Below are 27723 nucleotides of genomic sequence, written 5' to 3' on the forward strand. Positions count from 1 at the left end.
CTTATATGTAAGACTGCCCAATTTAAAATTCCTCTGCCTTTTAGTCAAAAAAGGTGTGGTGAAAGTAAGTAAACTACTTCTCAAATGGGGAGCCATTGTGTCCTTTCTGAGAGAATTGTAAGATGTCACGGCACTGGCTGATGGGTTGAAAGTGGATAGGTCTCACTGTAATTTGGGGCATGTCACCATTAATAGTTCTCTCAGTATTCCTAACTATTACTGGAGACAAGTAGATGTTTGTAAAGTCATCATCAGACCCAAAAGAAGGCAGCTCCTGTAACAAGGTGTGTGGGGAAGGAGGAAATAAAATATAGTGGTCACCAGACCAAAGGATGCTGGTGAGAAGGAAAGTCCCAAATGTGAAAATTAAGGAACAGCAGAAACATTTGACACTTGACCAAGAAAAATTACACTGAAGTTGGCTAAACAGAGAAAGTTGTAAAATCATCATGTATTATATGCAACTGTCCAATCTGCTTTTTCCTAGTCACAGGCAGAAACTGATAATGTTGTATTTACTTACTAAGGAAATTTTCTTAAGATGGCTTTTCATATTTCAGTCAAGCAAGATTGATGGGGGAGGCTTATTCACTCATGTACTACCAATCTGAATTAAGAAAATACAGTCCCCGTATTAACCAACAGATAAGAATGTGAACATTTAAGGAGAAGATATTCATTAGCTATTGGTAATACCCAATATCTTAAACAAGTTTGAGGGTATTTTTTTTAATTGTGTCTATGATGTGCTCAAATCTTGTCAGCAGTAGTGTTACAAGAAATAAAATACAGAATAATACAGGCTACTTTTACAAGTGTAGAAATATTTCCTAATCAGTCTGCTACTTAAAACTAAAAGATTGAGCTATATGTACCGAACATACCAATACCCCTGTCCTGATAAATGGTTGTATTACCATAACAGATGCAGTTTTGGTTTGGATGTGCTGTGAAGTGGAAGAATCACACTACATAAGTTAGTTTGACTAGTCAGGGCATGACAAAAAGGTGGGATAAGTATTCAGTTCCATCTTAAAGCAGCTTTATATGTACCCTCAAAGAAAAATCACTGTAATGGCACTGTATTAAAATTTCCCTGCTTTTGCATACAGGCTGCGTCCACCCTAGCACCCCTCTTTCAAAACAGGCATGCTAATAAGGTTCTGCAATTACTATGCAGCACCTCATTTGCATTATGGCAGACACAGCACTTCAAAAGTTCCACTTTTGATCACGTGTGGCTCATCTACAGGGGTCCTCTTCAAAAGAACCCTGCATACTTCAAAATCCCCTTATTCCTATTTGGTGTAGACCCAGCCTTAGTAATGTTGGTCTCTGTCAGTTCCTGGGGTTTTGATCTAGGCCCACCTTGAAAAACATTTTCCAAATATTGTACATACACACCAAAATAAACATGTCATTTTTATTTCTTTACAAATTTTCAGCATAATGTAGTGCATGCAAGTTTGTTAACAAATATTAATGCTAGTTATTAATAGTCTTCATTCTGCTTTACAGTGTAATCTCCATAGCAGTCCACATACAGAAAGTTTTCATTTTGGAGATCACCTTTACTGTTAAGAGTTCTAGTCTATTACATTGAACATGAGGTACATTAGTATCTTGTTTGCTTGTTAAAAATACATTGTTACATGTACAATACATAAGTTAGTGTATTAGACTGTAAAACAATGCAGGATATTTGCAACAAGGGAACATGCTTTTTCCCCTCGCCTCCTAATGTAAAAAGCTGAACCCACTGAACCATTTGTCAGTAACTTGAGAACAAGATAAACTTTTGGATTGCAGACTAGGAACCAGTTCTTTTGGTACAGGAAGTAATTTTGGCCTAACTGCACAACTTACACTTCTAAAAATGTAAACAATTCCATACTGTAATTTGAGTTAGAGGGACATGCATTTCACATGCCTTAACCATCTGGTGCTAGCATCACCTGTAGTGCATTTTTGAAGAAGTGCTATGATATACCTCCCCACAAGCTGAAGCTCATGATACTTTTGCAAAACTATTAGTCCTGGTAGATTTTACCCAGTGGACAGCAATTTCAAGGCTCAGTTATCTCTGATTAGTCTTATGATATTCATATTCATGCATGTTCTTTTAAATAATACAACACGTACATGCATAGTTTGCAGCAGCTAGTTCTGGGTGCTGCTGCTAGCCATTTAGAAAGGAAATAGGATCTTTCATATGGGACAGTTTTAAATCACAACTGATCAGACAATCAGTTACTATTTAAAGTCACTAAAGGAAATTTTATACCATTAGGGACAGTATGGATTATTACACATTCTAATGATTTTTGTTTAGAAAGAAACAAAGCTTAAAGAGCCTACTTTTTGACTCTCAAATATCAAGAGGCATAAAAGTCACTTATTTAGCCAAAACTAAAAATTCTGTAACTGTCACAAGCTTGCATTTTCATATTCACTAATCAATACAATTTATGCTAGCACTAACATGGTCTTTAATCTAAAATTACACACAGAGTTAGGCCGAAACTTTCAAAGGGGTGACAAAAGGAAGCACCTATATCTAGGTTTGGAAAACTAAAGTAGCTTGATTTTTTTCAGAGCTTCAAGTACATGCATCTTCCACTGAATTAAATTCCAGTACCCAAATCAAGATTTAGGTGACCAGCCTCAGGCTCTCACCCGTCAAAAAGATGGTTTTCATTCATATGGAGTCTACCAAAGGCTCATACTTTATTCTTAAACACATTCAACCTTATTTTATGTACGGCAATCAAGTTTGAGTCATTGATACAGATCCACATTCGTTTAAAGGAAGTGACTCAAGTAGTATACTGAAGGGCAATATACAGCCACACACTTTGTCTTTCAACTTTTTCACAAAATTCCAGTTTAGTGGTTTTCAGCTTTTCCATTGCCAACAAGATTTCCTTAAGTGCTATGTAAACAGGATTCCAGTCTCCCAAACACCACACACATGATCATTCAGTCACCCAGAATTTACAAAGGAATGTGCAGGTTCCAAAAATGTAATTAGGAGTTTGATAGTTTTCCCTAACATTTTCTTTTGCACAGGTGCTGCCATTTTCTTCACAGAAAAAGGAAGTTGACATTTATTTTTATAAAAACCAATTCACTTCTGAATGCAGTTTAGTTGCCTCTACTTTTATTCTGTGATTTATGGCCAGTGCAATGGCGGCAGGTTTTATATTTATTTATATATAGTATATGGGGGAAAATAAAATGGCAGCATAAAAGGCTTTTGTTTATTGTAAAAATTACCAAACACTTATGAAATCAGTCATCAAATTTGATTTTAAATCTCTAAAAACCTCTTTACATATTTGCATTGCACAAATTGATCTGTAGCCTTTATATTCTTCAGTGCAAAACATCACAGCAACCTGCTTTTTAACAGCAGTTTCTTCTATCACAATACGGCAGTTAAACTAACTTTGTAACAAGTCATAGGGCTCGTCTACACTAGCCCCTTCTTCAAAGTGGGCACATAAAAGAGCCTGGTTGGTGAATAGCAATGAAGTGCTCCCCTGCATATGCAGCACCTCATTAGCATAATTCTCACCATGCCAACTTTGAAGTTACTAACTTGGAAGTGGCGACAAGTAGTCTAGCCATGTGAAGTACCCATTGTACTTGGAAGTGCCCGCAGCTATACTGCTTACCACTGCTTCAAAGTTAGCAACTTCGAAGTTGACCCAGGGAGAATTATGCAGCACAACACCTCATTGCTATTCACCCACCAGTCTTGTTTCCAAGCCCCCTTTGAAGGATGGGGTGAGTGTAGATGAGCCCATGCTGTCATTTTTAGGGGAAAACATTTGATGTACAAAAAATTTACAAAGTAATGTTGGTCTCTCATTAATACAAGTCCAGTTTTAAAGGCGAACCTACAATATTACAATCAAAGCAAAGAGTGACTACACCACAGATATTTTTGAATCTTTTTTTTCCTATTAGCATTTTGCTCAGAAATAAGTGATAATGACCAATTTTAAAAATGTTGTTGTGACAAAGTATATAGTAAAGTTTGCATTTTTAATATGTTTGAGAATAATAATAGCATATTCACTTTTCTTCTCCAAATAAGAATAGTGGAAATACCTAAATGAAAGTGCATAGTATAAAATTCAAGATTCTTCTCATCATTCCCTCTTGTAACCTTTGCTCCTTATATTTAAATTCTATCTGCTCCATCCGTCGGCATCAGTGAGCTATGAAGTTATTTTTACGTGGACATATTGTTGCTTCAGCAGCTGGATTTCTCTTTCTGCTTTGCCAGTGTGTGCTTCAATTCCTTTAAGTTCTCTGTCAGTACCTCCACCTCATCCATCCGTCCGCTGTGTTTGGCATCAAAAATATACGCCTTGATATTTTCAATCTGTTGTAAAAGGAGTTCTTCTTCTATAACGTCCTCCCCTGAGATTTCATCATCATCAACTTCAAAGGGATTGGTAGAAGACAACTCTTCGAATGGATTACCAGAATTCTGATGATTTACAGACTTTTGAAACGGATTTCCATGATCTTCAAAGGGATTTGGAACACAAACAGTTGCCCCATTTATTTGCTGGTCTTCCTCATCATCCTCAAATGGATTATATTCTTTTTTATCACTGTGCAGGGCTTTGGTTGGCAAAGAAACCACCAAAGAACTGTCCTCAGCCATTGTGTTAGAAGGGTCTTCTCCTGGACTAATATCCGTTTCATCTTCAAAAGGGTTTAGGAAAACTGTCTGATTTGGGTCCGTTTCTCTGATGTACTGTGGGTCTTCTCTGGCTTTGATGGGGAAGACAGAATTCTCTTTAGTTAATTGTTGCTGGACAGCAGCTGGAGAAGGTGTTTTAGAACTTGGGCTGCTCTTGAGCTGAGTGGTATCTAAATCCAACGCATGTGCTATCTGATTCTGGTTTTCTTTTCCAGATTCATGATGGTGCTGCTTCACATCTCTGAAGTCTAGAGAACGTGTCCTTGAGTGTTGAGACATTGCTTTCTGCTGCTCCCTTTCCCACTCCTTCTCACGAAGGACCTGAAGCTGCTCCCTCTGCATCTCTTCCTCCTCTGCCTGCCTTTTAGAAAGCTCAATAGCTTTCAGAGTTTGCTGCTGATCATATTCATCTTGAAGCTGTCGCAAGTTCTCTTGCAACATACGGACCTCATCTAACCGATTAGCTGCCTTTGCTTGTTTAATAAAGGATGTAATATTGTCAATCTGCTGAAGAAGTGGGTCTGCTATTTCCCTTTGGCGAGGTAAGCTGGATGTAGGTAACCAACCTTCAGATTTCTTTACTGTACCTCTTTTTGAATAAGGGACCTCACCATTGGATGCAACTGTAGATCTGGAAGCCAAATCTTTCTGCCTTTCCTCAAATCTTCTCTGTGTTTCAAGCGTTGCCTAGCAGAGACAAGATTTAAAGAGACCCGTCAGCTTAAATTCCCATTGCTGCCTGAAATTTCTGTACCTCTATAGTTACATCATCAGCAATTACTATAACTGAAAAGTTAGCCTTTTCTGTTATTTTGTGCAGTTCACATTGTTTGTATCAAGTCACTTTCCCCTTTGTTGAAAAGCAAAGGAGCAAGAAACCCTATTTAAAAAAAATTCAGCGTACGCTATCTGAAAATTGCTCCATTAGAAATGGAAATGTTCTTAATTTTTAAAAAGTTAAAATTGACAGCATCCATTTAACAATTGGGCATTATGCACAAATCTCTCAAAAAGGGAGAGCTACTGCACTATTTTGTTCTGTGATTCAAATTATGTGGATGATAGGCATAGCATAACAGATTTTATCCATTTCTACTACAATAGGAGGAATATACAGGGTTCAAATAAGATATTAATGTGAAGGTGCTTGTCTTCATGCCACCCTTGTGTTTTGTGTTGATCTAATGGGACAAGACACAGAGCTACAATTTACAATCTACATTTAGTAATCCTGCCCAAAAACTAAAATCAGGTTGTTATAAACCTGTAGTTATGCCTGAGGCAGCATTTGTATTATACAGAATATACTGTTCCTCAAAACGCTGACAGCCTGATGATAGAGGGAATTAAAATAATTCTTCCCATGCTTTCAAACAACCCATAGTTCAGTTATGAAATATTTGCACAGAATTCAGGAGGCCAATTACATGGTGTTAGCCGGTGGCCAGGTAATGTGTGGTGAGGTACTCCCCTGGGTCCTAAGCAACCCAGTTTTTTAGTGTTAGAGCAGGCAGCTCCTAGCACTCTCACCCACGGCCAGGCTGTAGTAACCAAACGGTTAAAGTTCTTTAGTTGTGCCGGCTGTGTTGCAGTGACAAAAGGGTTAACAGCAGGGTCAGGCTCAGAGCTTAACTAGTTACAAGTTTATTTAAGCTACAGTTATAAGCATGTGGTTACAAAAGGCTATTGTTTACTTCTTATATGCTAGCAAAGTACAGGTGTTAACAAGTTACGTTACAATCCAATACAAAGATATCTGTTACCATCTAACACAATGATATCTTGACACTAGTTACAGAGCTCTAATTCTTTAGCTGTGCACAAAAGAAAGTCAGAGACCTAGCATGGGTGTATCTTACCCTCTCTGCGTCTCTCGATACCAGCGTAGCCAAGCCGGATCGGTCACTCAATTCCGCGGAAAGACGAATACGAGGTTGGGCATCCCCAGCTGTGGACCTCGGGAGGCAATCACCTGACCCGCCCAGCAGGTAGTTGGTGGAATGCACTCAAAGTTAGAGTTCTGCTGGGCCCATCTTTTATACCCCTTTTGGGTTACATATTCTCTTTCTTATCTATGGTGCCAGATCATACTGGTCTGTCTTTATGACGCCAGTTTGTTACAAGGGCATTTCTACTTAGTTTGCACTTGTAAGACAAGAGATAAGCAATTTAGGAGTACAGGACATTCTTTTGTGCGGGCAGGGCACGTCCCCTTCTGGGATGGTTGTGTGTGTGTGCATCATAATCGATCAATGCCAGCTGGGGCGATTTCTGAGGGCCCCCCCGCCCCTCGTGTTGACAGTCTGGCCTGTTAGCCTTCTAGCTGTACTTTCTGCTTCTCAGGGTCACGATAAGCTAGCATATCTGAGCCTCAATGAGGGCATCAAAGACTGTGCTGTCAGCAGCCATTTCCATGCCCTGTGTGCTCCTCGGTGGTGGGGGGGGGGGGGGGGCAACGAGCAAGCTGGCTTGTAAGGGGTAGACTTTGTCTGGCTACACATGGAGATGGTTCTGGATCATTATACAACTATGTCCTGTCCCCTTCCTCCCCCAACCCACAACATGAGCACACCCCAGAGACAAGCAATCATCACACTGCAGAAGATGCCCTAAGTCCTAACAACTGGATGTTTTTTCCTTGAGTTTATTAGTAGTTTCACAAACCAACTTGTCTCCCAAAAGTTCCCTGCGTAAACCCATTCCTGTTCTACACTAGCCATAGTGTTAGTATATACAGTGCCAAACTGTCACTCTCAATTAAAAGTTGCACGCATTTACTGAAAAACATGCCTGATGAGATTGTGCAAAGAGCAATCTTAATTTGATTTGGGCATTAAACTGACCAGGCCTGTGTCTAACTGATCCTGTTGTAATGGACTGATACACTACTCATTTAAATGGGTCACAAATACAATGAAACCTACAGAAATTGTATTAGAATATACATTACATCTTGGAAGAGAGGGCAAATGTGACCTGCTTCAGGCAAATGCACTGAATTAAAGAACAGGATTCTCATTCTTTCCTGTATTCCGAGCTCAAAAGATACCTAGCCCCCTCTTTCCTAATGACCCCTTTCTCCTCACAAGGCATGTTCTGCCTCCCTCCAGGGAATACCACAAACTCCTCCACAGGGATCCATACAGAAATAGGCCAGGTCCTGAAAGACTAATGAGATGCAACGTCCAGTGCTGCAGGCCATTACTCTTGTACATTGAGGCACGATGGAGTACTAATTGACTAAATACAATCATGTGAGTGACTACAGGAATAAGCCTTAATACAGCTAGAGCTTGAGCTACATCCTCACCTGCCTTTCCATGTGCAGCTTTCTATCGATCTCTCGTTTTCTTTTCTCTTTCAGTTCTTCGTACTTGTCTTTGGTGGGCAGAGACATCAGACCCAACAATTTTTCCTAGAGAAGAGTATAATGAGTAAAATAATATTGCTAACAAACTACAAGTCGTTAGCCTATTCAAGAATAGAAACTATATTAAAAAAGAAAAAAAGGTGATCCAGTGCAGTGATTCTCAACTTTTCTGCAGCGCACACACATGCTCAAAAGAAAAATGTTTCAGGTCCCTGCAGCTCCTTAATGTAATTCCTTAAAGGAATGTAAAGAAAACACATTTAGGAAAGAGTATACAGTCTCTGAAATAATCTGTCCCTTGAGTACACATTTTAGTCTAATGTCTCCTCAAAACTAATGAAAGTCTCTGAAAAGTTTAGTTTACAAGAGAAAAGTTTTCTATATATTGGTACTTAAAATATTAATAAGGCTTTGTCTACATTAGGCAGGTACATTGATTGCAGAAACACAATTCTAGCTACAGCAATTTTGTAGCTAAAAATCCACTTATCTGCTATCATCTTACCTGGCCATCCTCACTGAGGAAGTTGGATGGGAGAGTTTCTCCCATCGACCTTCCTTACTCCTGGCAATAGCGAGGAGTAAAGGGGTCAACTACTGACCTCGATAGGTCGATTTTGCGGATCCCTACCAGGGACGCAAAAATCAAGCCGCAGAAGATCAACCCTGAGCAGACATGACCAATGTAGACATGGCCTAAGCAAAAATTGGTTAAACTAGGTACACAAAATATGCAGTCACATCAAGGACATTTAAACATGACACATAAGCATACCCAATTTGTACTGGAGAGCCAATAATCATGCCAAGGGGAAGCATTAAAAGGGATCATCAGATCAGACTGTGGGATGTTCACCATTTAGCTAATCCAAGAAGTTATTCTTCTCCAACTAGTAGTTGGAGTCTAATCATAGTTCCAATTTTGCTTTTGAAGACAACACACCAGAAGATTTACATATGTGCAATGCATGCCTTGTTTACCTGTACAAAAAGGGTAGCTGAGTATCTAATCATTCTCTGAAGTTGAAGAGTTTTGGGATGAGGTTGGGGCTCTTCATTCAAGCCTAGAGTCAAAATCTTCTTACTGAATCAAAACACACATACAGGGAATTAGTAGAAAAATAAGAGCCCAAAGTAAGAAAAATTCAAAACAAGAGCCAGGTATTAGAGACACTGTCAACTTACATCCAAACTGAAGCATGATTTTTAAAATTTAACAAAAAGTACAACCTAATATTATTCAAAAATTTTACAGAAAAATATTGTTCAGTTTGCTTAATACATGCCTTTGGCAACTCCTTCTGTATGTAGTCACTTTTGCTAATTTCCCAGGAGTGGCTCTTGCACAATAAGAAGGGAAACAAAAGAGAAGTTACTCACCGTAGTAACGGTGGTTCTTTGAGATGTGTCCCCGTGGGTGCTCCACAATAGGTGTCGGGCTTGCCCGGCGCTGCAGATCGGATCTTCCAAGCAGTTTCTGCCGGACCGCGCATGCGCCGGCGCGCGCCGCTCCCTTGCGCGCTCCTGGCCATGTGCGCGATCCGGTCCCCGCCAGTTCCTCGACCAACCGCCTCAGGTGCCCCTGTAAAACACTAACAGAGATCCGAAGCGGGGAGGATGGGCGGGTAGTGGAGCACCCATGGGGACACATCTCGAAGAACCACCGTTACTACAGTGAGTAACTTCTCTTTCTTCTTCGAGTGTCCCCGTGGGTGCTCCACAATAGGTGACTACCCAGCAGTAACCCAAGATAGGAGGTGGGTAATCGGATTATGTGCAGCTTGTCCCCGAGAGGACCGCTGCAGAGAGACGGGTATCCTCTTGGAATACCCTGTGAAGGGCGTAATGTTTGGCGAAGGTGTCGTAGGATGACCAGGTCGCCGCTCTGCAAATGTCTTTTAACGCAACACCCTTGAAAAAGGCTGTTGATGCCACCACCGCCCTGGTGGAATGAGCCCTGGGAGTGGCCGATAAAGGAGTCTTTTTGAGCTTGTAGCACATTTTTATGCAGGATACAATGTGCTTTGAGATTCTCTGCGAGGAGGGACCCTCTCCTTTCGATTTGGGAGCGAGGGAGACTAGGAGTCTATCCGTTTTCCAGAAGGACTTGGTCCTGTCTACGTAGAAGGCTAGCGCCCTCCTCACGTCCAGGAGATGTAGGCGCGCCTCTTCGTTGGAGTTATGAGGCTTTGGATAAAACGAGGGTAGAACAATAGGTTCGTTGATGTGAAACTCGGAAGAAACTTTGGGAACAAAGGCTGGATGCAGCCGTATGGTTACCGCCTCCTTGGAAAAAACAGTGCAGGGTGGCGTTGCCATGACTGCCGCGAGCTCGCTCACCCTACGAGCTGACGTAATTGCAAGAAGAAAGGTCGTCTTTATTGTAAGGAGGCGGAGGGGAACCGTGGCCAAGGGCTCGAACGGTGGTCCCATTAGTGTGGTAAGCACCAGGTCCAAGTTCCACGAAGGTGGAATCGGTTTCTGAGGGGGGTATAGGTTTACCAACCCTTTGAGGAACCTGGTAACCATAGGGTGGGCGAACACCGTGTGCCCGTCCTCCTCATGTCTGAATGCTGAGATGGCAGCAAGGTGGACCTTTAACGAGGATAGCGAGAGTCCTCCTCTCTTGAGGTCCAGTAAATACTCTAGTATTGTAGGTATAGGCACCAAAAGGGGGGCCAGCTGTTTGGTAGAACACCAAGCCGTGAAGCGAGTCCACTTTTGTTTGTAGGTCTTCCTGGTGGAAGTCCTCCTGCTACTTTCTAGGACTTGCTGTACTTCCACTGTGCATGTGCTCTCTATGGAGCTGAGCCATGGATTAACCACGCTTGCAGTCGCAGGCTTTGGGGGTGCGGATGCACTATGGACCCCTGGGCTTGCGTGAGCAGATCCGGCACCACCGGAAGGGGCATCGGTGGACGGTCCAACATGCGCAGGAGTAGGGGGAACCATTGTTGTCGATCCCACGTTGGGACTATCAGGATCATCCGGGCCCTTTCCCTCCTGGCTTTTTGCAAAACTTTGTGGATCAGCACTGTGGGAGGAAACGCATAAAGCAGGGGGCCCCTCCACGGGATCGCGAATGCGTCCCCCAGGGACCCCCATCCCAGTCCTGCCCTGGAGCAGAACCATGGGCACTTCTTGTTGTGGTGAGTGGCAAACAGATCTATCTGGGGAAAACCCCATGCGTGGAAAATCGGCCGTAGCAGATCGGGACGGATCTGCCACTCGTGCGTGAGTGCAAAACGCCTGCTCAGCTGGTCTGCCTTCACGTTGTGCGCACCCGGCAAGTATGAGGGTTTCAAGATTATATTGTTGGCGATGCACCAGTTCCATAAGCGGATTGCTTCCGCGCATAGGGCATGGGATCGAGCTCCTCCTTGCCTGTTTATATAAAAACATGGTGGAGGTATTGTCTGTACTGATCCTGACTACTTTGCCTTGTATGTGGTCTCGAAAGTGTCTGCAGGCGTTGAACACTGCTCTGAGCTCCAGTACATCTGCTCTCTTTTGGACGGGCGGAATAGTTGCAGGGGTCTGCCATATCGTAGTGGCGGACTCTAAGATCGCTTCATCAAGCGGTATTGCTACTCTGGAGGAGGCCGGAGGTCTCAAATTTTTGAGGAGCTTATGGTGTTTCTCTTGCACCTCTGCTGTCTGGATGCCTTGCGTGAAGGCGACCCTCTTAAACAGTTCCTGAAACTGTTTGAGATCGTCCGTAGGATGGACGTCCCCCGGGGCCGTAGCCTCGTCCGGGGAGGAGAGCGAGGAACCGCTGGGGTACGTCTCTCTGGACCCTTCCGGTTCCTGCTGGTGATGGTACACCCTCTCGCTAGAGGTTTGCGAGGGAAAATCTCGGGGTTCCATGACCAGTCCCCCCTGAGATGCTTGAGTCTCTGTCCCCGGTCGCAATTGCCCTCGGGGGTACGAGATAGTCTGTGGGGATCTTTCCCTAGTAGATTGCCGATGGTGTCTATGCCCCGCGTGGTAGGGCCGACCATGGCAGTATAGGCACTGTTCTTGGGAAGGTGATCTAGACCACTCCCTTGGTGCGTACCCTCTGCGTCTGGGGGAGGGAGATCGTCGAGACACTGGAGAGAGCGATTTTGCATAATAGTCCAGCGGTTCAAACCCCAGGAAGGGTGAAGGTGGTGCCAGCCAGGGTGAGGCTGGTTGTAAAAATGGAGAAGGGGGCTCCGGGTAGGCTAGGGGGGACCCCTGCCTTCTGGTTGGAGTCTGCAACATGAGCGGAGGGCTGTGAGAAAGCAGCTCCACAGCCCTGTCCGGAGAGGGGCTGCAATGCCTCCTCTTGTGTGCAGCCTTCCCCCTCCCTGGAGGAGGTAACTCCGCCCCCTGATGCGCAGGGGATCCCGGCCCCGTCGGCACCGTGCTAGGCACGCTCGAAGGCGGTGCCGCACGTGTGGTGTCCTTCTGCGCCTGCAGGCTACGTGCCTGCGCGCTCTGCACTGCCGGTTCCCCGGGGGTCGGTGCCGCTGCCTGCGGTGCCGCCGGTACCGGCGCTTGTTTAGCCGCCGCCCTGCCTGCGGTGCGGGGTGGCTGGCTGATTATCGGAGGCTGAGCCGCTTCCACGTGGCTCTCCGTGCCACCGCCGATCAGCTGTTGCTGCGGCTGGGGGCTGCTCGCTCCTCCCGTCCCGCTCGCTGTTGCTGCCGGCAGGTATCAGGCTGGAGAGGCTTTCCTCCGTTTTTGCGCTGATGGGGTGAGGGAGGCAGCTTTCCTTTTATTGGCCCCGGAGGGTCCCTCCTGCTGCGGCCGCTCCGGCACGTCTGGCTGGAGGGCCTTATCAAAAAGCAGCATTTTAAGCCACATCTCCCTGTCTCTCCATGCTCTGGTTGTTAATTTAGCACAGAAGGAGCATTTCTGTGCCACATGGGACTCCCCCAGGCACCTTATGCATAGACTGTGCCCATCGGACACTGGCATCGCCTCTCGGCAGGACTCACATTTTTTAAATCCTGAAAAGGACGTTGTTGGTGAGTCTTTCAGTTGTTAAGCGCGTACTTAGCACCTTCTCTGTGCTGTTTTCCCCGTCCGATGGCCTGCCTCAGCAGGAGGGCTGATGGCCCTATGCTCCTGGCCTCCGGCGCTTGTTACTGGGACTGGATTGAAGCTGTCCCGCTTGTAGTTTGTTTGTTTGTTTGTTTGTTTTTCAAAAATAACAACCGGCTAACTTGCAGTCGCCTAAGTACTTGAAAAACTTAAGAGAAAAACAGTTAAAGTCATTGAATACGCTACTTGGCCTTAGCCTAGTCGGATTCCGTCTGCAGCCGACGGCGGTTAAGAGGAACTGGCGGGGACCGGATCGCGCACATGGCCAGGAGCGCGCAAGGGAGCGGCGCGTGCCGGCGCATGCGCGGTCCGGCAGAAACTGCTTGGAAGATCCGATCTGCGGCACCGGGCAAGCCCGACACCTATTGTGGAGCACCCACGGGGACACTCGAAGAAGAATATAAATTAGCAAGCAAGCTTGTAACACTACAAAATATTGATAGAAAGGACTGAAATATTATCTATTGAAAACTTGTCATTTAAATTGAAAATGAAGTTGACTGTGTCCCTTTTTGTAGCCAGAGGTGCTCTGGGCATGGCTGATTCATGACTTAGCATGAGTGATATTTTTGTTTTGTCTTTTCATAGTCTCACTCAATCTGTTAGAAAAGGTGATTTTTCCATTTTTCTGGGTGTGTTTAAATTAAGTACAGAACATTTCAATCTCTGAGAACTGTGTGTCTGGTTTAATAGTTACGTAAGTCTCTCTCAACAGTTTGTTCCTTACCTTAAGGCATCTATTAATTCATACACTTTCTGCACCTCCACCCTCAGGTCATTAGCATGTTCAAGACTGTAGGTTGTCTCCCCAGCACTAAAAGAAAGAAAACATCCTCATTTTCACTAAATTATGTCCTTCCAGCACCTATACAATAGTAAGAAATACTAAAAAGCCTCCTGTTAATTTTTATTTCTTCAGTTACATACAAAGATTACTGCAGCTAATAAGATGTCAGGATGAATGCGAATTTATTTGCTCATTTGCAAAAATTCTAGGATCCAAAATGGGTCCCCAGTCATTAGCACAGAGTTGGTAAGGCTGTTGTATTCTATACCTTACATTTAATATGTACCACCACAGAATACAAATATAGCCTTGTGAAGAATCTAAGCATGACAACTAACTTACTTTGTGTGTCTGAGACACCGAAGAGGAGCTCCTGGAAGTGCCTATTAGTATGATAAATTAATTCATTTGGCTTTTTGAATTTTACAGTAGTTAACAAGAGAGGGTATAGAATTCTACAGTTCTATTCAGAGCCTTTCACCTGAGGATCCCACTGCTCTTCTCAAAAATAAACAAAGACAATAGAGTTAAAAGGTGACTCCTATGTAGCAGCACTGTATCTGGGAGCAAAACCCTGACACATTAACCCAAGTTATCTGCACTAATGATCCTCCAAAGTCTTCAGAGTGGCCCAAGATAACATACTGTGCCAAATAACATTATGAAATAACTTGTGAAAACGGAACCCTACTCATTACACCACTTTACCCCTTCACTGGAATAGTCTCTCTGAATCCATTTGCATGCAGCTTCTTTCTCCTTCAGAACCAACCTTTAAACCTTTTATTTTCAGCTGAATTTCCAGTGCTGCTCTAATACCATGTTAACAAAAACATTCTGTCATTCTCAGAAGGAAGCCTCTGTTACTCACTGAAATAACTCACATCCTCATACTGTCTATACACTCCTTCCTCTTACACAGTAAAGAATCTCTTTGCCACAGCTAGCCTAGAATCAAAGTCCTTTGGACAAAATTTATTATATGTCTTTAAAGTACTATGCAGACTTCTCAGATGAAATTCTGACCATACATTCAAGCTGGGGCTAAACTTCCACTGACTTAAATAAAGTCAGAATTTCACTCATATTGTGCAACAACAGCCCCTCATCAAACTCTCTACCTAACACCTTCACCATATTTCCACAAATATGTAAGTTTAAAACACTGTACATCAACATGATGGAAAGTATCTCTCCATGCCACCTAAATGAGATATTTACATTTAGCTGCAGACATTTCAGACTGTCACGTGAAATCTTACCAGAATTAGTCAAAAGAAGAAACCTGTCAGCACTAAGATATGCTTTCATAACTTAGGTCATTCCCATTTATTAGCTTAGCTTCAGCCATGGAGCCACTGAGATGTGTCTTATATTTGGTTATAATGAAACTGAATGTCAAATATTTGGCTCTAACAGCTTGCCAGTTTTAATTACTATAGCCTTTGTATTAAGAACAGCTTTTGGGAGGGGCAAGGGCAAACAAATGCAAGAAAATTACCCATGCTTACTTTAATGATTCTGCCATCTTTATGTATTCTGGAGCCTTCTGGTCAACCTTCTCCATGCAAAGTCGGAGTTTCTTGTGTAGGTAATCAATAAAAAGTAAGAGATTAAAATACAGTTCTCCTATATTAGCTATAAGTACTCTCCCCACGTAAAACCCCCCAGACATATGTATGGCATAAACCTTTCATCTGGGGCACGTACCCATGCGAGAGTTTAGTGCTGATGAATGTTGTCAAGTTACCCACCTAGGACAAGGAGGTCCTCTATTTATCCACACCACAAATGCAGCTTTATGCAGTAGCATAGCAAGCTTAATTACACCACCCCACAACTGAATGACAGTAAGAGGCCATTTCTAGGGTAGATGGTGTATCTGTCATGATGTCTTCAGTCCTTAGCATCTTTGCTGAAATTGCTGACAAGAGCATCAGTTAATGCTCACTCTGGTGTTTTGATATGTGATACTGACATTTTGGCACTGGGAACTGAAATAAAACCTGTCACTTCATTTCACAGACACCACCAAACAGCCATAAGATTATGGCTCTCAGTCACTATTGGCTTGGATTGTATTTGAACCCATAATCAAATCAGAATTTGGCATTCACCTCAGAACTACTGACTCCAAATTATTAGATTAGAGATAAAACAGGTCACCAAGTGAGATGCTTCTTCATAAGGATAGGGACAAAGAACCAATTATTACATGTCCTACATGCATTCATATCCCAGCTGGTGGGCAGACCCCACCAGCCTGCATTCCATTTTCCCAGAGCAATGGTTCACAGACAAGAGAAGTCAGATGACAGAAACATAAAGCAGGGACCAAACGATGAGCTTTTCCACTTCACATACCCTCAAATAGGTATTTTATTTTACCTCATAGAGTTTCACAATATCCGGTGTGTATTCTCTCTCATCAATTTGTTGCTCTCTTTTCAGTAGGGTATCTTTACAGTGCCTACAGCAGCGGATTCTGTCATCATCCCTCTCATCCAGGACTGAGCTGACACTGCTTACACTGCTAATGCTGCCCCGACGGGAGCCATGGATACTGTTCGGTGAGGAGTTTGGACTAGTATGAGAGGTCAGGGCCTCTTTACTGGCACTGGTGAGTTTGCCTGAAAGTAACATGCATAAATGATTCAGTAATGCCCAAAAGGCAATGAATATTCCAGTCTCTGATTGGGGACAAACAGATACAAGTGTTCTACAAACTTCAGAGGAAAAGACCTTATTAGGGAGGTAGGAACTAGCTATTTGGATGTACTACAATCAACCCTTTGTAAGCAAGCAAAGGTAGCTAATCAGATGGATAAGGACCCTGTGCTGAGAGATTCACATATACAATTAACGATTTTTTTAAATTTTACTAGAGTAATGGGGCATCCTCTCTGGACCTATGTGGTATGTGTCTGAGGACATACAGGAAAATAAACTGACATGTATGATCAAGATCAATGTTGGTCAAGTGATTTTGTGAATTAATTCACATTTAATTCATAAAAGGGAGACAGTATTTCTCTCCCAGTTACTTGTGTGCTTGTTACAGATTTGATATCTGAACGCCTCACACCAGTATCCTTCTGTTTTCTTCCCACTGACCTCTTCAACACTCATTATTGCTAGAAGAGCAATATATAAGTTTTGCAACAACAATCTGTCTTCTTTAGTCAAAGTTATCAGGTGCTATAACTGCTAGGAGAAGGCATGGTATAGCTGTTGGAGTACATCGCTGGAAACCAAGAGATTTGGACTCTAACTCTCAGTTTGCTTGGATCTAATATTTATCTAACCTACTGTAAGGCTTAATTCATTAATGTTTGTAAAGCACCTTTGTCCTCTTTGGATGAAAGATGCCACAGAAACTGAAGTGCTAATATTGAAGAAATTCAACTGCACCACACTGAGAAATCACTGGGAATGCCAAGTGGAGAACTGTAGACAGGAACTTTTGATGCAAACAGACAGACAATCAGCTTGTAGTGAAAAAGCTGAACCCCTTTAGTTGGTGTTCTTAAAGAGAGAAGGACAGGAGTAACTCTGTCTGCTGTACTCACTAGCTAATGGAAGGCCGACAAGCTCTGTACACTTCTTGCACATGATAGACCCACAAAGGCGGCAGTGGTGACGTCTGTTCCGAATGCTGAACTTGTTGCCACAATCTGGGCAGAATGGAACATCCTGATCATTGACCCAAGGCACAACAGATTTCTCAATAGCTGTTCATATGGAAAACACAAAACAGAAAAAAAAATGACCATAGAACAACCGTGAAATGCATTACTTGCTGGTGTGAAACATCAGCAAGTTAGATTAACTTAAGCTCCTACCAACCTCTTATTTTAGCTGACTCTGTATTTGTTCTGTCAAATGATGTAAGCTGGCAAAGAAACACAGAGGAGTTCATTAGGTCATCTACATGCTTCTCCTAAGACAATATTTACAGGCCTCAAGAATGACATTTTTTAACAGCTTAGACCTCCCAGCCTTGAGAGAATCCTTTATGTACTAAAAAGGTAACTGTCCTTTCAAGCAACCTCCCTGTACTTTCTCATTATTTCTACATCCACAGTAGTGTAAACAATGTGACTTACATAAGCTAGGTGCTTGACCTAAGGACCTCATACTAACTTGGAGGAGTACAACAGACTGCTTACAACAGCTTGCATATTATTCCTAGAGCACCCACCATTTTGCTGAAGCCACAAAAAGAAAGTAAATTAGAACTAGAAGACATGAGCCACAAGAAAATATGAAAAATAAGAAATTAGGTGGAAAAAATGAGGTGACAAAGGAGTCTAGCACTGCAAAAGTAGAAGAAAATAGTAAAGGAATGGTTGTGTGTTCCCTGTAAGCTATGCACTTGTGCGGCCAGTCAGAAGAGATTCCAATGCTGCCCAGTTGGTAGCAGAGCACCCACAACTAGGTTTTTTGGTTCTACTGGTGATGCACATCGATTTATTCTGCACATGGATAGAAAAAATCCACACAAGGATCAACAAGATTAGAGGGAACATTGGTGCTCACCCACAGAGAAGTAGTTCTTAAAAGTATTAAAGGGAAATATGGAAGAGGGGCATTAACTAAAATTAATTACAATTAAAATGGACCAGGACCAGGCTAAGCACAAGAAAGGCAAGATAATGATAGTCAAAAAGGAGACTGTATGGGGACAAAATATTTATGGCTAAATAGCTAACATTTCTGAAACATGGGCATTGCACATATTGTGCATATTATAGATGCAAACATGTTTATAAATTGTGCACGTTTCAGATACAAACAAGGTTTTACATCCAGTCTTTTATGCATTCCCAGGAATAATCTAGAAGTAACAAATTTACCTTCTCTAACCTGATTATTAATTTATTGACTTCAACAACATAATGATCAATCCTAGCTGCCCGGTGCTTCTTGAAATCAGAAAGATGGCTCCTCATGGCACCTGGTGAGACAAAATAGATTAAGAAAGTCTCCATCTTCAGTCACATAACCTTGTAAATGCCAGGTTTAAACGAAACTTTAATCTCTCCTCACTGTTTGCTATTCAGGTTTAAATGGAATTTTAAAGAGAGATTGGAATCCTGTATTTTAATAGCACTGTTTTGAACATAAATGTAGATTAAACCTCTTATCTGCAGGCTAGCCTTTGTGGTAAACAGAGCACTTTAAAGTAATGCTTGTAATTTTAGTGGTAGAAATAAAGACAGAAAAAGCAACAACAAAAAACCCTCTTGCTATTGCTCTCGATCTCTCAATTACCAGTGAACAGCAGCTTTCTAAATGTGTTATTTTTCAAGGGTTACTTCCTCTTCCTTTGCTCATTATCGCTGGACATAGGAACAAAGCTGTCAAACAGATATTAAAAATGTGCACCACTGTAATACCGCCTTCAGACTTCACATTTTCTTTTTTCCTATAACTATTTTAAAATTTTACTGCTAAATATATGAGAGATCAACAATACATAATAACTTCAAGAAAAATGCAGTTCAGCATCACTCAAGATGTTTCTTTATTGCTGGTTCATGTTTTACTCCGAGATATGCACAAATCATGATGTAATGACTTTTTTCCTGCAACACAGTTCATGGAGCGAGAAATCAATGCTGAGGTTGCAATAAAATATTTGTTTATAAACATATAACATCTGTTGCTTTACCTCTTCATATTACTGCAAACCAATAACCAAATACAAACTACAAGTCTCTGTGAAGACAAAAATTCCTTACACCTTGTTGTTGAAATAGTAAAACAATAAGAAGCCTAACTGAACAGTACCATCAAAACAAAAAAGCAGTCAAGTACCACTTTAAAGACTAACAAAATAATTTATTAGGTCAGCTTTCGTGGGACAGACCCACTTCTTCAGACCATAACCATACTAGAATAGACTCAATATTTAAGGCACAGTGAACCAAAAACAGTAATCAAGGTGGACAAATCAGAAAAAAAATGATCAAGGTGAGCAAACCAGAGAGTAGAGAGGCAGAAGGGGAGAGGGGAGTCAAGGATTAGATTAAGCCAAGTATGCAAATGAGCCCCTAGAGTGACCCAGAAAATTCCTATCCCGGTTCAAACCATGTGTTAATGTGTCAAATTTGAATAAAAAAGGAAGTTCAGCAGCCTCTCTTTCAAGAGTGTTGCAAAAATTCCTCTTCAATAACTCACAAACTCTTAAGTCATTAACAGAATGGCCCACTCCATTAAAATGCCCGCTAACAGGTTTGTGGATCAGGAGTGTTTTGATGTCTGTTTTGTGCCCATTAACTCTTTATCTAAGAGAGTTTGAAGTCTGTCCAATACACAAAGCATCTGGGCATTGTTGGCATATATGATGTTAGTTGAGGAACATGAGAATGTGCCCGTGATTTTGTGAACAACCTGGTTAGGTCCAGCGATGGTATCTCCAGAAAGAGATATGTGGACAAAGCTGGCAGTGGGCTTTGTTGCAAGGAAAAGTTCCAGGACTGGTGTTCCTGTGGTACAGACTGTGGCTGTTGGTGAGGATCCTCATAAGGTTGGGAGGTTGTCTGTAGGAGAAAACAGGCCTGTCACCTAGGGCCTTCTGGAGTGCTGCATCCTGATTAAGGATAGGTTGTAGGTCTTTAATAATTCGTTGCAGTGGTTTGAGTTGGGGGCTGTAGGGGATGACCAGTGGTGTTCTGTTCTTGGCTTTTGTGGGCCTATCTTGGAGTAGCTGGTCTCTGGGTATTTGTCTGGCCCTGTTGATTTGTTTTTTTATTTCACCTGGTGGGTAATTCAGGTTTATGAATATTTGGTAAAGATCTTGTAGTTTTCGGTCTCTGTCAGTAAGATCAGAGCAAATGCGATTGTACCTAAGGGTTTGATTGTAAACAATGGATCGAGCTGGAAGTGTAGCGATCAGTGGGTTTACGGTACAGTGTGGTACCGATCAAGCCATCCTTGATTTGTACTGTAGCGTCCAGAAAATGTCTCTCTCACATGGAGTAATGGAGGCATAAGTTGATGGTGGGGTGCAGATTGTTAAAGTCTCTGTGGAATTCTTCTATAGTCTCTATACCATGGGTCCAAATCATAAAGATGTCATCAGTGTATCTTAAGTAGAGGAGGGGTCTGGAATATTAGTGTACAGAGCCTCTACATCCATTGTGGCAAGGATGGCATTGTCAGGAACTTTTCTGATATTTTGCAATTTCCTCAGGAAGTCAATGGTATCTCAGAGATAGCTGGGAGTGTTGGCGGCATAGGGTTTGAGGAGGGAGTCCATGTAACTGAATAGTCTGGTGGTAAGGGTGCCAATACCAGAAATAAGGCGTCTGGGGTTCCCAGGTTTGTGGATTTTGGGAAGTAAATAGAGCAATCCAGGCTGGGGCTCAGACGGTGTGTCTGAGTGAATAAGGTCACAAGTAGCAGCAGGGAGTTCCTTAAGTAGTAGTTGTAATCTTTGGAATTCCAAAGTGGGATCAGTGGAGAGAGGTCTGTAAAATGTGGTGTTAGAGAGTTGTCTGGCTGCCTCCTGTTCATAGTCTGACTTATTCATGATGGCTGGGTCGACACGTGCCCCTTCCTTTCGAAAGGGGCATGTTAATGAGCAGGTTCAAAATATGCTAATGAGGCTCTGCAATAAATATGCAGTGCCTCGTTAGCATAATGGCAGCTGTGGTGATTCGAAAGTGCCGCTTTTCGAATCGCACGCCGCCCCTGGAGACAGGACCTTCCGAAAGGACCCCCCCCCCAGTTTTCGAACGCCCTTCTTCCTGTCTGGTGATCGGAAGAAGGGCTTTCAAAAACTCGGGGGGGGTTGTCCTTTCAGAAGGTCCCGTCTCCAGGGGCGGAGTGCAATTCAAAAAGCCGCACTTTTGAATTGCCGCAGCTGCCATTATGCTAATGAGGCACTGCATATTCATTGCAGCACCTCATTAGCATATTTTGAACCTGCTCATTAACATGCCCCTTTCAAAAGGAAGGGGCACATGTAGACCCAGCCGATGACAACAGCATCCCCTTTGTCATCTGGTTTGATTATAATGTCTGGGTTATTTTTGAGATGCTGGACAGCATAGTTGAGATTGTGTCTCATTTGGCATTGTTTGTGTATAATGTCAGTCTGAGCATGGTTGCGGAACCATTGTACGTAGAAATCTAGACTTTCATTACAACCATCGGGGGAGTCCACATAGAGTTCTTCTTTTGTTGTTGGTGGCGGGCATCCAGAGAGTCAGACTGTTGTTCATAGGTGTTCTGGAAGGATTCCTTTAGACAGAGGCAGGGAAAGAAGGCTTCAAGGTCACCACAGAATTGTATTAAGTTTGTGGAGGAAGTAGGGCAGAAGGAAAGACCCTGGGATAAGAGAGAGACTTCTGCTGGGCTCAGTTGGTAGCTGGAAAGGTTAACAATATTGTTGGTTGAGCTGTTATTGTGGTTGAAGTATCCTGAGGTATGAAGTAATGTAGAAAATTTATTCTCTTTTCTTTTTTGTAGGAAGTGGAAGTGTGTTTTATAAATTTCTTGTCTAGTACAGGTAAAGCCTCGTTACCATGAGCTCACCAAACTCTCACAGATTGGAGGGACTGAAGTGTAGGTCTGCCTGCAGTCCTCTGGGATTTCATCTCTGACCCAATAGCAAGAGCGCACCTGTGAACTGGAACCATAACAACGGGATACAAGACGATTTCCAACCATACGCAGAATCCATACTTTGTGGCTCAAGGACAAAGTAACACATCTGTTTTCTAAAATGTTACCCAAGAGTTTAAGTTTAATAATACACAAGTCATCACCTCTCTAAGCAGCACACCAATTCTATGTAATTTACAGTTTGTGCAACTCCACTGCAATCCATTGGATTGTACTGAGTTTTAGTTAACAGAAGATCTGTCCTAGTACACAAGGCTTTTCTGTGCTCTTACCCAGTTCTTGGGGCTCCCACATGTATGGATCTACTCCACCATAGCTGAAAGACTCATATCGCTCCTGGGCCCCAGTATCAGCTCGGTCATCTCCTTCTCGTTTCAGCAACTTCTTCTTTGCTTTTTTGGCCTTTTGGACTAGATCTGAAAAACAGATCACCACTCAGCACTCAGTCTTTGAACATCTGTCATTAGAAGCCACTATAAATTTCTTCTGTTCATTCAGCATAAACCAGTTCCCTTTAAAATAGTATTTCTGCTGTTTCGTAAAATAGGCTGGCTGGTGTATAAAACTACACAGCTTCGCTGTACATGTCAGACAGCAGTGAGGCTGGATATTAAGAAAGGCTTAGCATTTAGAACTCCTTTTGACAAACAAGAGTTACAGGTGCCCAGTATCAGCTTTTTATGACAAAAAATAATGAATTGTAGACTGTAGCACCACTGCAGGAGTCCAGTTCTGCAAGATGTGGCACACCTCGCAAGTGCTGAGCACTTCTCAATTCTCAATGATTTTTCTAGGAGCTGAGGGAACTCTACACTATGCAGGATTGAGCGGTAGAAAGGGAATCCTGTCCAGAGTCAACTTAACAACCCAACCCTAAAGAAAAGTATACAGTCATGATCAGCAACAATATTTCTCTAATCTTTTCCATCCATATGTGGAATACATTTTTATGTTCACTGAGGCATGTGCAAATGTGCACCACCAATAGAAACACAAAACCTAGCTGTGGATGCTCTGCTAATCAGCTGAGCAGCATGTGAATTTAACCTGGGTGGCCACACAAACTCACAACTTACAGGAAACACTGATCAGCAAATGCCTGTTCTTCTGCATTAAATATGATAAAGGCAGCCACTTAAATCCACAACTGCCTTTACTGCAGTATAGTAAGGTCTCAGAGTACATGAGACCAGAGTACACAGCCCCTCTCTTCCGTGGTTGACCCCCAATTCATACTGTACAGTAAACCCTCGAAGTGCACAACTTTGAGTTGCGCCTAACTTGCATTAATGTGAGTTAAACACAACTCAAAATCCCACTCCCCTCCAGACCTGACTCAACCCCTCCACCCTGCCCATCACCTGCACACGGCTCTGGCTCACCCCACCCCCACCCCGCCCAGGGGGGCAGCTCCTCCCAGCTGCAACCAAGCCCCAGGGAAGTGGCAGCCGCGGCACTCCCAGAGCCCCGGAGAGGTGACGGCCGTGGGTACTCCTGCCCCTGGTTCAAATCCTCCCTGCAAGGCCTCCGGTTCAGCCACACCCTGCAACCCCAACCACAGGCTTAACTCCCCTGCCCCCCTGCCATGGCCCCAACCCACCACCAGGCTTAACCCTCCCCAGCTGCCTCCCAACCCCAGGACATACCATTCAAAAAGGACTTTCAGGTGCTCCTACTGCTTCTCTGGATGCAGAATGTGTGTTCTGCCGGGAGAAGAGCCGACCCCTACTTACATGAAATTTGGGTTACGCGAGGGCGCGTGGGACTATAACTCGAGGGTCTACAATACTTTTGCTTTCAAAGATTCTGCTCATAAATAGTATTGCTTTGCAGTACTTACAGTCTTTGTGATTTCACAGAAAACTCACAAGCAAACAGACATTTAGAAATATTGCTAATAATGAACATCTCAGGAATATCAATGCATTCTACCAGACTATCTCACATGATATGAGCATTATTAAGAAGGGCATGGCCCTGTGGACCAAGCAAAGACCTGGGAGTCACACTCCTGAACCTTAATCTTTATTGCAACACTTGCCCCAACAATACTGGCTAAGGTATTTCAGTATTATGTTTTGGCTTCCCCCTCTGTAGAGATATGGGAATACTTAACTGCTCATGGGGATGTTACAAGAATTAATCAGCTGAATACAAAGAGCTCTGAAAGTACTATGTCAATATGGGCAAATTCTCTTAGTTGGCTCAACCTAGCGGGAATATTAAATGTTCTAGTTAAACCGTCTTCCCAAGTAGCAGTAGCTCAGAGGAATACAGTGTACTTTTACATAAAAACTTATTTTTCAAGCAATTTGTGAAATTCAAACAGTGAATAAAATACTAGACATGAGAACATTTTAAAAACCAAACATAAGTCTGATTCATTTAGCAGCCATTACAGGCCAGTAAGCAGCCTGATATGCAAACAGATACTACTCACAAGCACCAGCTCACGTCTGCGAACTGATGGCAGACTGTCCCACATATACCGTTCTAAACCAAATAAGGGTCACATTTATTCATCTGTGAGCAAGAATTATATTTTGCCCTTCTAAAGCACTTTGCTTCCAAGGAGCCCAAACCACTTTATACAAACATTAATAAAGCCCTGAGTTGATATAAAATTGGTATCCGTATCCACACATGCAAAAGTGATTTGTGAATATCTGCATCTACATCTGCAAATACTGATATACAAGATACAAAGCTGGTATCTGCAAAATACAAAATTTGTATCCATAACTGTATCCAAAAAAAATGAGTCATGGATAGTCACAGATTTGCTTGGATCTAAACATTAATAAGACTCTCAAGATGTGTGGGTTGAAGTCACAGGTATAATTAAGCCCCTTTTGCAGATGGTTGAACTGAGGCACGGAGGATTACTTTCACAAAGATTCACAGAGCTGGCTGCAGAATTAGGAACACAGGTCAGAAGTCGGGACAACCAAGACTTGCTTCTAGATATGCTTATTTCTAATTATTACTGAAGTGTGTCATCAGATCTATCCCTTGGCTCTTGGCAGCAACTAAAAGCCTGTGCCCCAAGTCAGGGGTCTTGCCAGGGTTTTATACTGTTTTTAAGACAACGCTTAATAGACAGGAGCAGTGTTCCATGTAAACTAAGTGCTTTGATGGCCTCCCAGGAGAGATTCAGGTGCTGCCAAGCTGATTAGCAGAGCACCTACAGCATGCAGCACGTGTTTCCATTGGTGGTGCACAGCCACACATGCCTTGGTACACATAAAATTTATTTTGCCCATGGACAGAAAAAATTAGGGGGAACACTAGATGGGAGCCACTGTCAACTTTCCAGCCAGTACCTATGCTCTAAAAGTTACAATCACTAGTCAGCTCATATCTGCACTAGCACATCTTAAAGACAGGCCACTTTTTAAATTTAAAATTATACAAAATAAAAATTATTTCCCTTGATTAAGACATCCAGAATTATCTAAGTATCAGCCAGATTCAACATATGGCTATTATCAATATTTATTAATTTTGTTTGTAAAGACCTCAAACCCAAAGGTAAAAGGTATTATAAGAAGTCCTAAGTGTTAGCATTCAATAGTGAATCACAGCGCTTGATAGGTCTCTTAAAGCAACAGTCCACTTGGGGGGGTACCTAAATGCTGGAAGCAGGTTATTTGTAATACCAAAGCGCTAGAACCCTAATCATGAACCACAGGCCCCATCACAACAGGGGCTGCACAATCATATCAACATCTTAATCTTTGCAACTCTAATATCTTCAGAGAGGGAACTCAAATATGGAAACAGTGCAAATATGGTAACAGTGGAAAGGAAAATCTATGATTTTATTATTCAAGGAAATCGAGTCAAAGGGTTAGAACATGATAATTCAACATTATTCTTTCTTGAATGTTTTGCTAGCAGGTATAGTAGACAGTTTCAGTATGATTGTAGAGAGCGGCCTGAGTGAGTACCACCAGCAGTTCCTCAACTCAATGGCTATTTATTTGTCTCTCAAGAGACAGAAACTTGGTTTCTCTTTGGCCAGATTTAATCTTTAGATAGGTTCAACACCAGCATAACTGACTTCTGACACCCTACAAAAAACAGCCCTGGTTTATATCACTTTATATAAATAGCCTATCTTTATTAAAGGCTTTCCAGCCTCTTGCACTTTGAATTTCCAGTAAATTCCGTGTTTAAAAATATCTATTTCCTATAAAGCCAATATCTGCAAGTTCTAAAAAATACTGTAGGACACAAATCTGTCATGCAACTAATACAAAACAAGTGAACAAGTGATATTATAATGTACTACAGTTGTTGCCATGTAGTATCTACTAGAGATAAAAACATTATGTAATTGCATATCATTGGTCATAAAAAGTTTAAGATGTATATGAAGGTGTTATGAAATACATGCAAACTGAAGACCTGCTGTAATGTTCCTTACTGTTATTGGCTACCCACATCATCAAAATTAAAATGAATTCAGACCAAACAGCTACCTGAGATGAGAAAGAAGGTACTACTCAATGTGAGTGAAGATTATACAACGTAGTTTAGAGATTTTTCTTGTGAACCACTTCTCCTGTCAATAATAATAGTACAGACCCATCTCCTCTATTCATTTCCTACTGTGCAAACCATGTCCCCTCTCATTCCTGATCTCACAGAGAAGGCTATGATTTTTTTTGTTTTGTTTTGCAGAGGTCATGGAAGTTACAGAATCTATGACTTCCTGGGACCTCCATGATTTCAACGCTGCAAGGTACCCTGGGGCCCCTGAAGGTGGGACAAAACCAACAAAGCGTGTGGATTCCTCATGATTATCAGTGCCATGTCTCTTTCACACCCACTTCGTCTCCCCATCTGAAAGCAAATAAAGTGACTGTCTTACCTACCTGCATTCAGGACGCTTTGAACTCAACAAGAAATCACTTAGAAATATTTCTGACATGCAATTTGAATATTATCCCCCCCACTTAATGTAAAAGCAATTTTGTTATTTTCTGTCCTAGGATGTGTTTTACTGTATATGGCCTGACATGAAAAACCATGACAGTTAAAAGCAGCATTCTTAAAGTGCAAATTACAGTTTGAGAATATCATGACTAATATATTTTAAATTAAATTAAAGGGACACTTCTGAGATAGCAGAACCCA

General features: G+C 42.4%; 1 protein-coding gene and 1 long non-coding RNA gene across 2 annotated transcripts in view; one reads left to right on the forward strand and one right to left on the reverse strand.

Annotated features, from left to right (window-relative positions):
* Positions 1–85: 85 nt before the first annotated feature.
* Positions 86–27723, reverse strand: part of RBSN (rabenosyn, RAB effector) — a 30574-nt gene continuing 2936 nt past the window's right edge. Inside the window, exons 3-12 of the mRNA XM_075005203.1 lie at positions 22854–22997; positions 18804–18904; positions 17794–17839; positions 17517–17678; positions 16336–16577; positions 15459–15529; positions 13888–13974; positions 9072–9174; positions 8031–8135; positions 86–5407 (exon numbers count right to left, since the gene is read on the reverse strand). Of these exons, the coding sequence (XP_074861304.1) occupies positions 4262–5407; positions 8031–8135; positions 9072–9174; positions 13888–13974; positions 15459–15529; positions 16336–16577; positions 17517–17678; positions 17794–17839; positions 18804–18904; positions 22854–22997 (2207 nt within the window). The 3' untranslated portion in view covers positions 86–4261. The remainder of the gene's footprint in view (positions 5408–8030; positions 8136–9071; positions 9175–13887; positions 13975–15458; positions 15530–16335; positions 16578–17516; positions 17679–17793; positions 17840–18803; positions 18905–22853; positions 22998–27723) is intronic.
* LOC142018940 (uncharacterized) lies at positions 5156–27723 on the forward strand. The gene is made up of 3 exons (XR_012646963.1): positions 5156–5262; positions 16399–16567; positions 27268–27723. It is a non-coding gene; the product is annotated as an uncharacterized LOC142018940 (long non-coding RNA).

The sequence above is a fragment of the Carettochelys insculpta genome, chromosome 11 (genome assembly GCF_033958435.1).
Source record: "Carettochelys insculpta isolate YL-2023 chromosome 11, ASM3395843v1, whole genome shotgun sequence".
Lineage (NCBI taxonomy): Eukaryota > Metazoa > Chordata > Testudines > Carettochelyidae > Carettochelys > Carettochelys insculpta.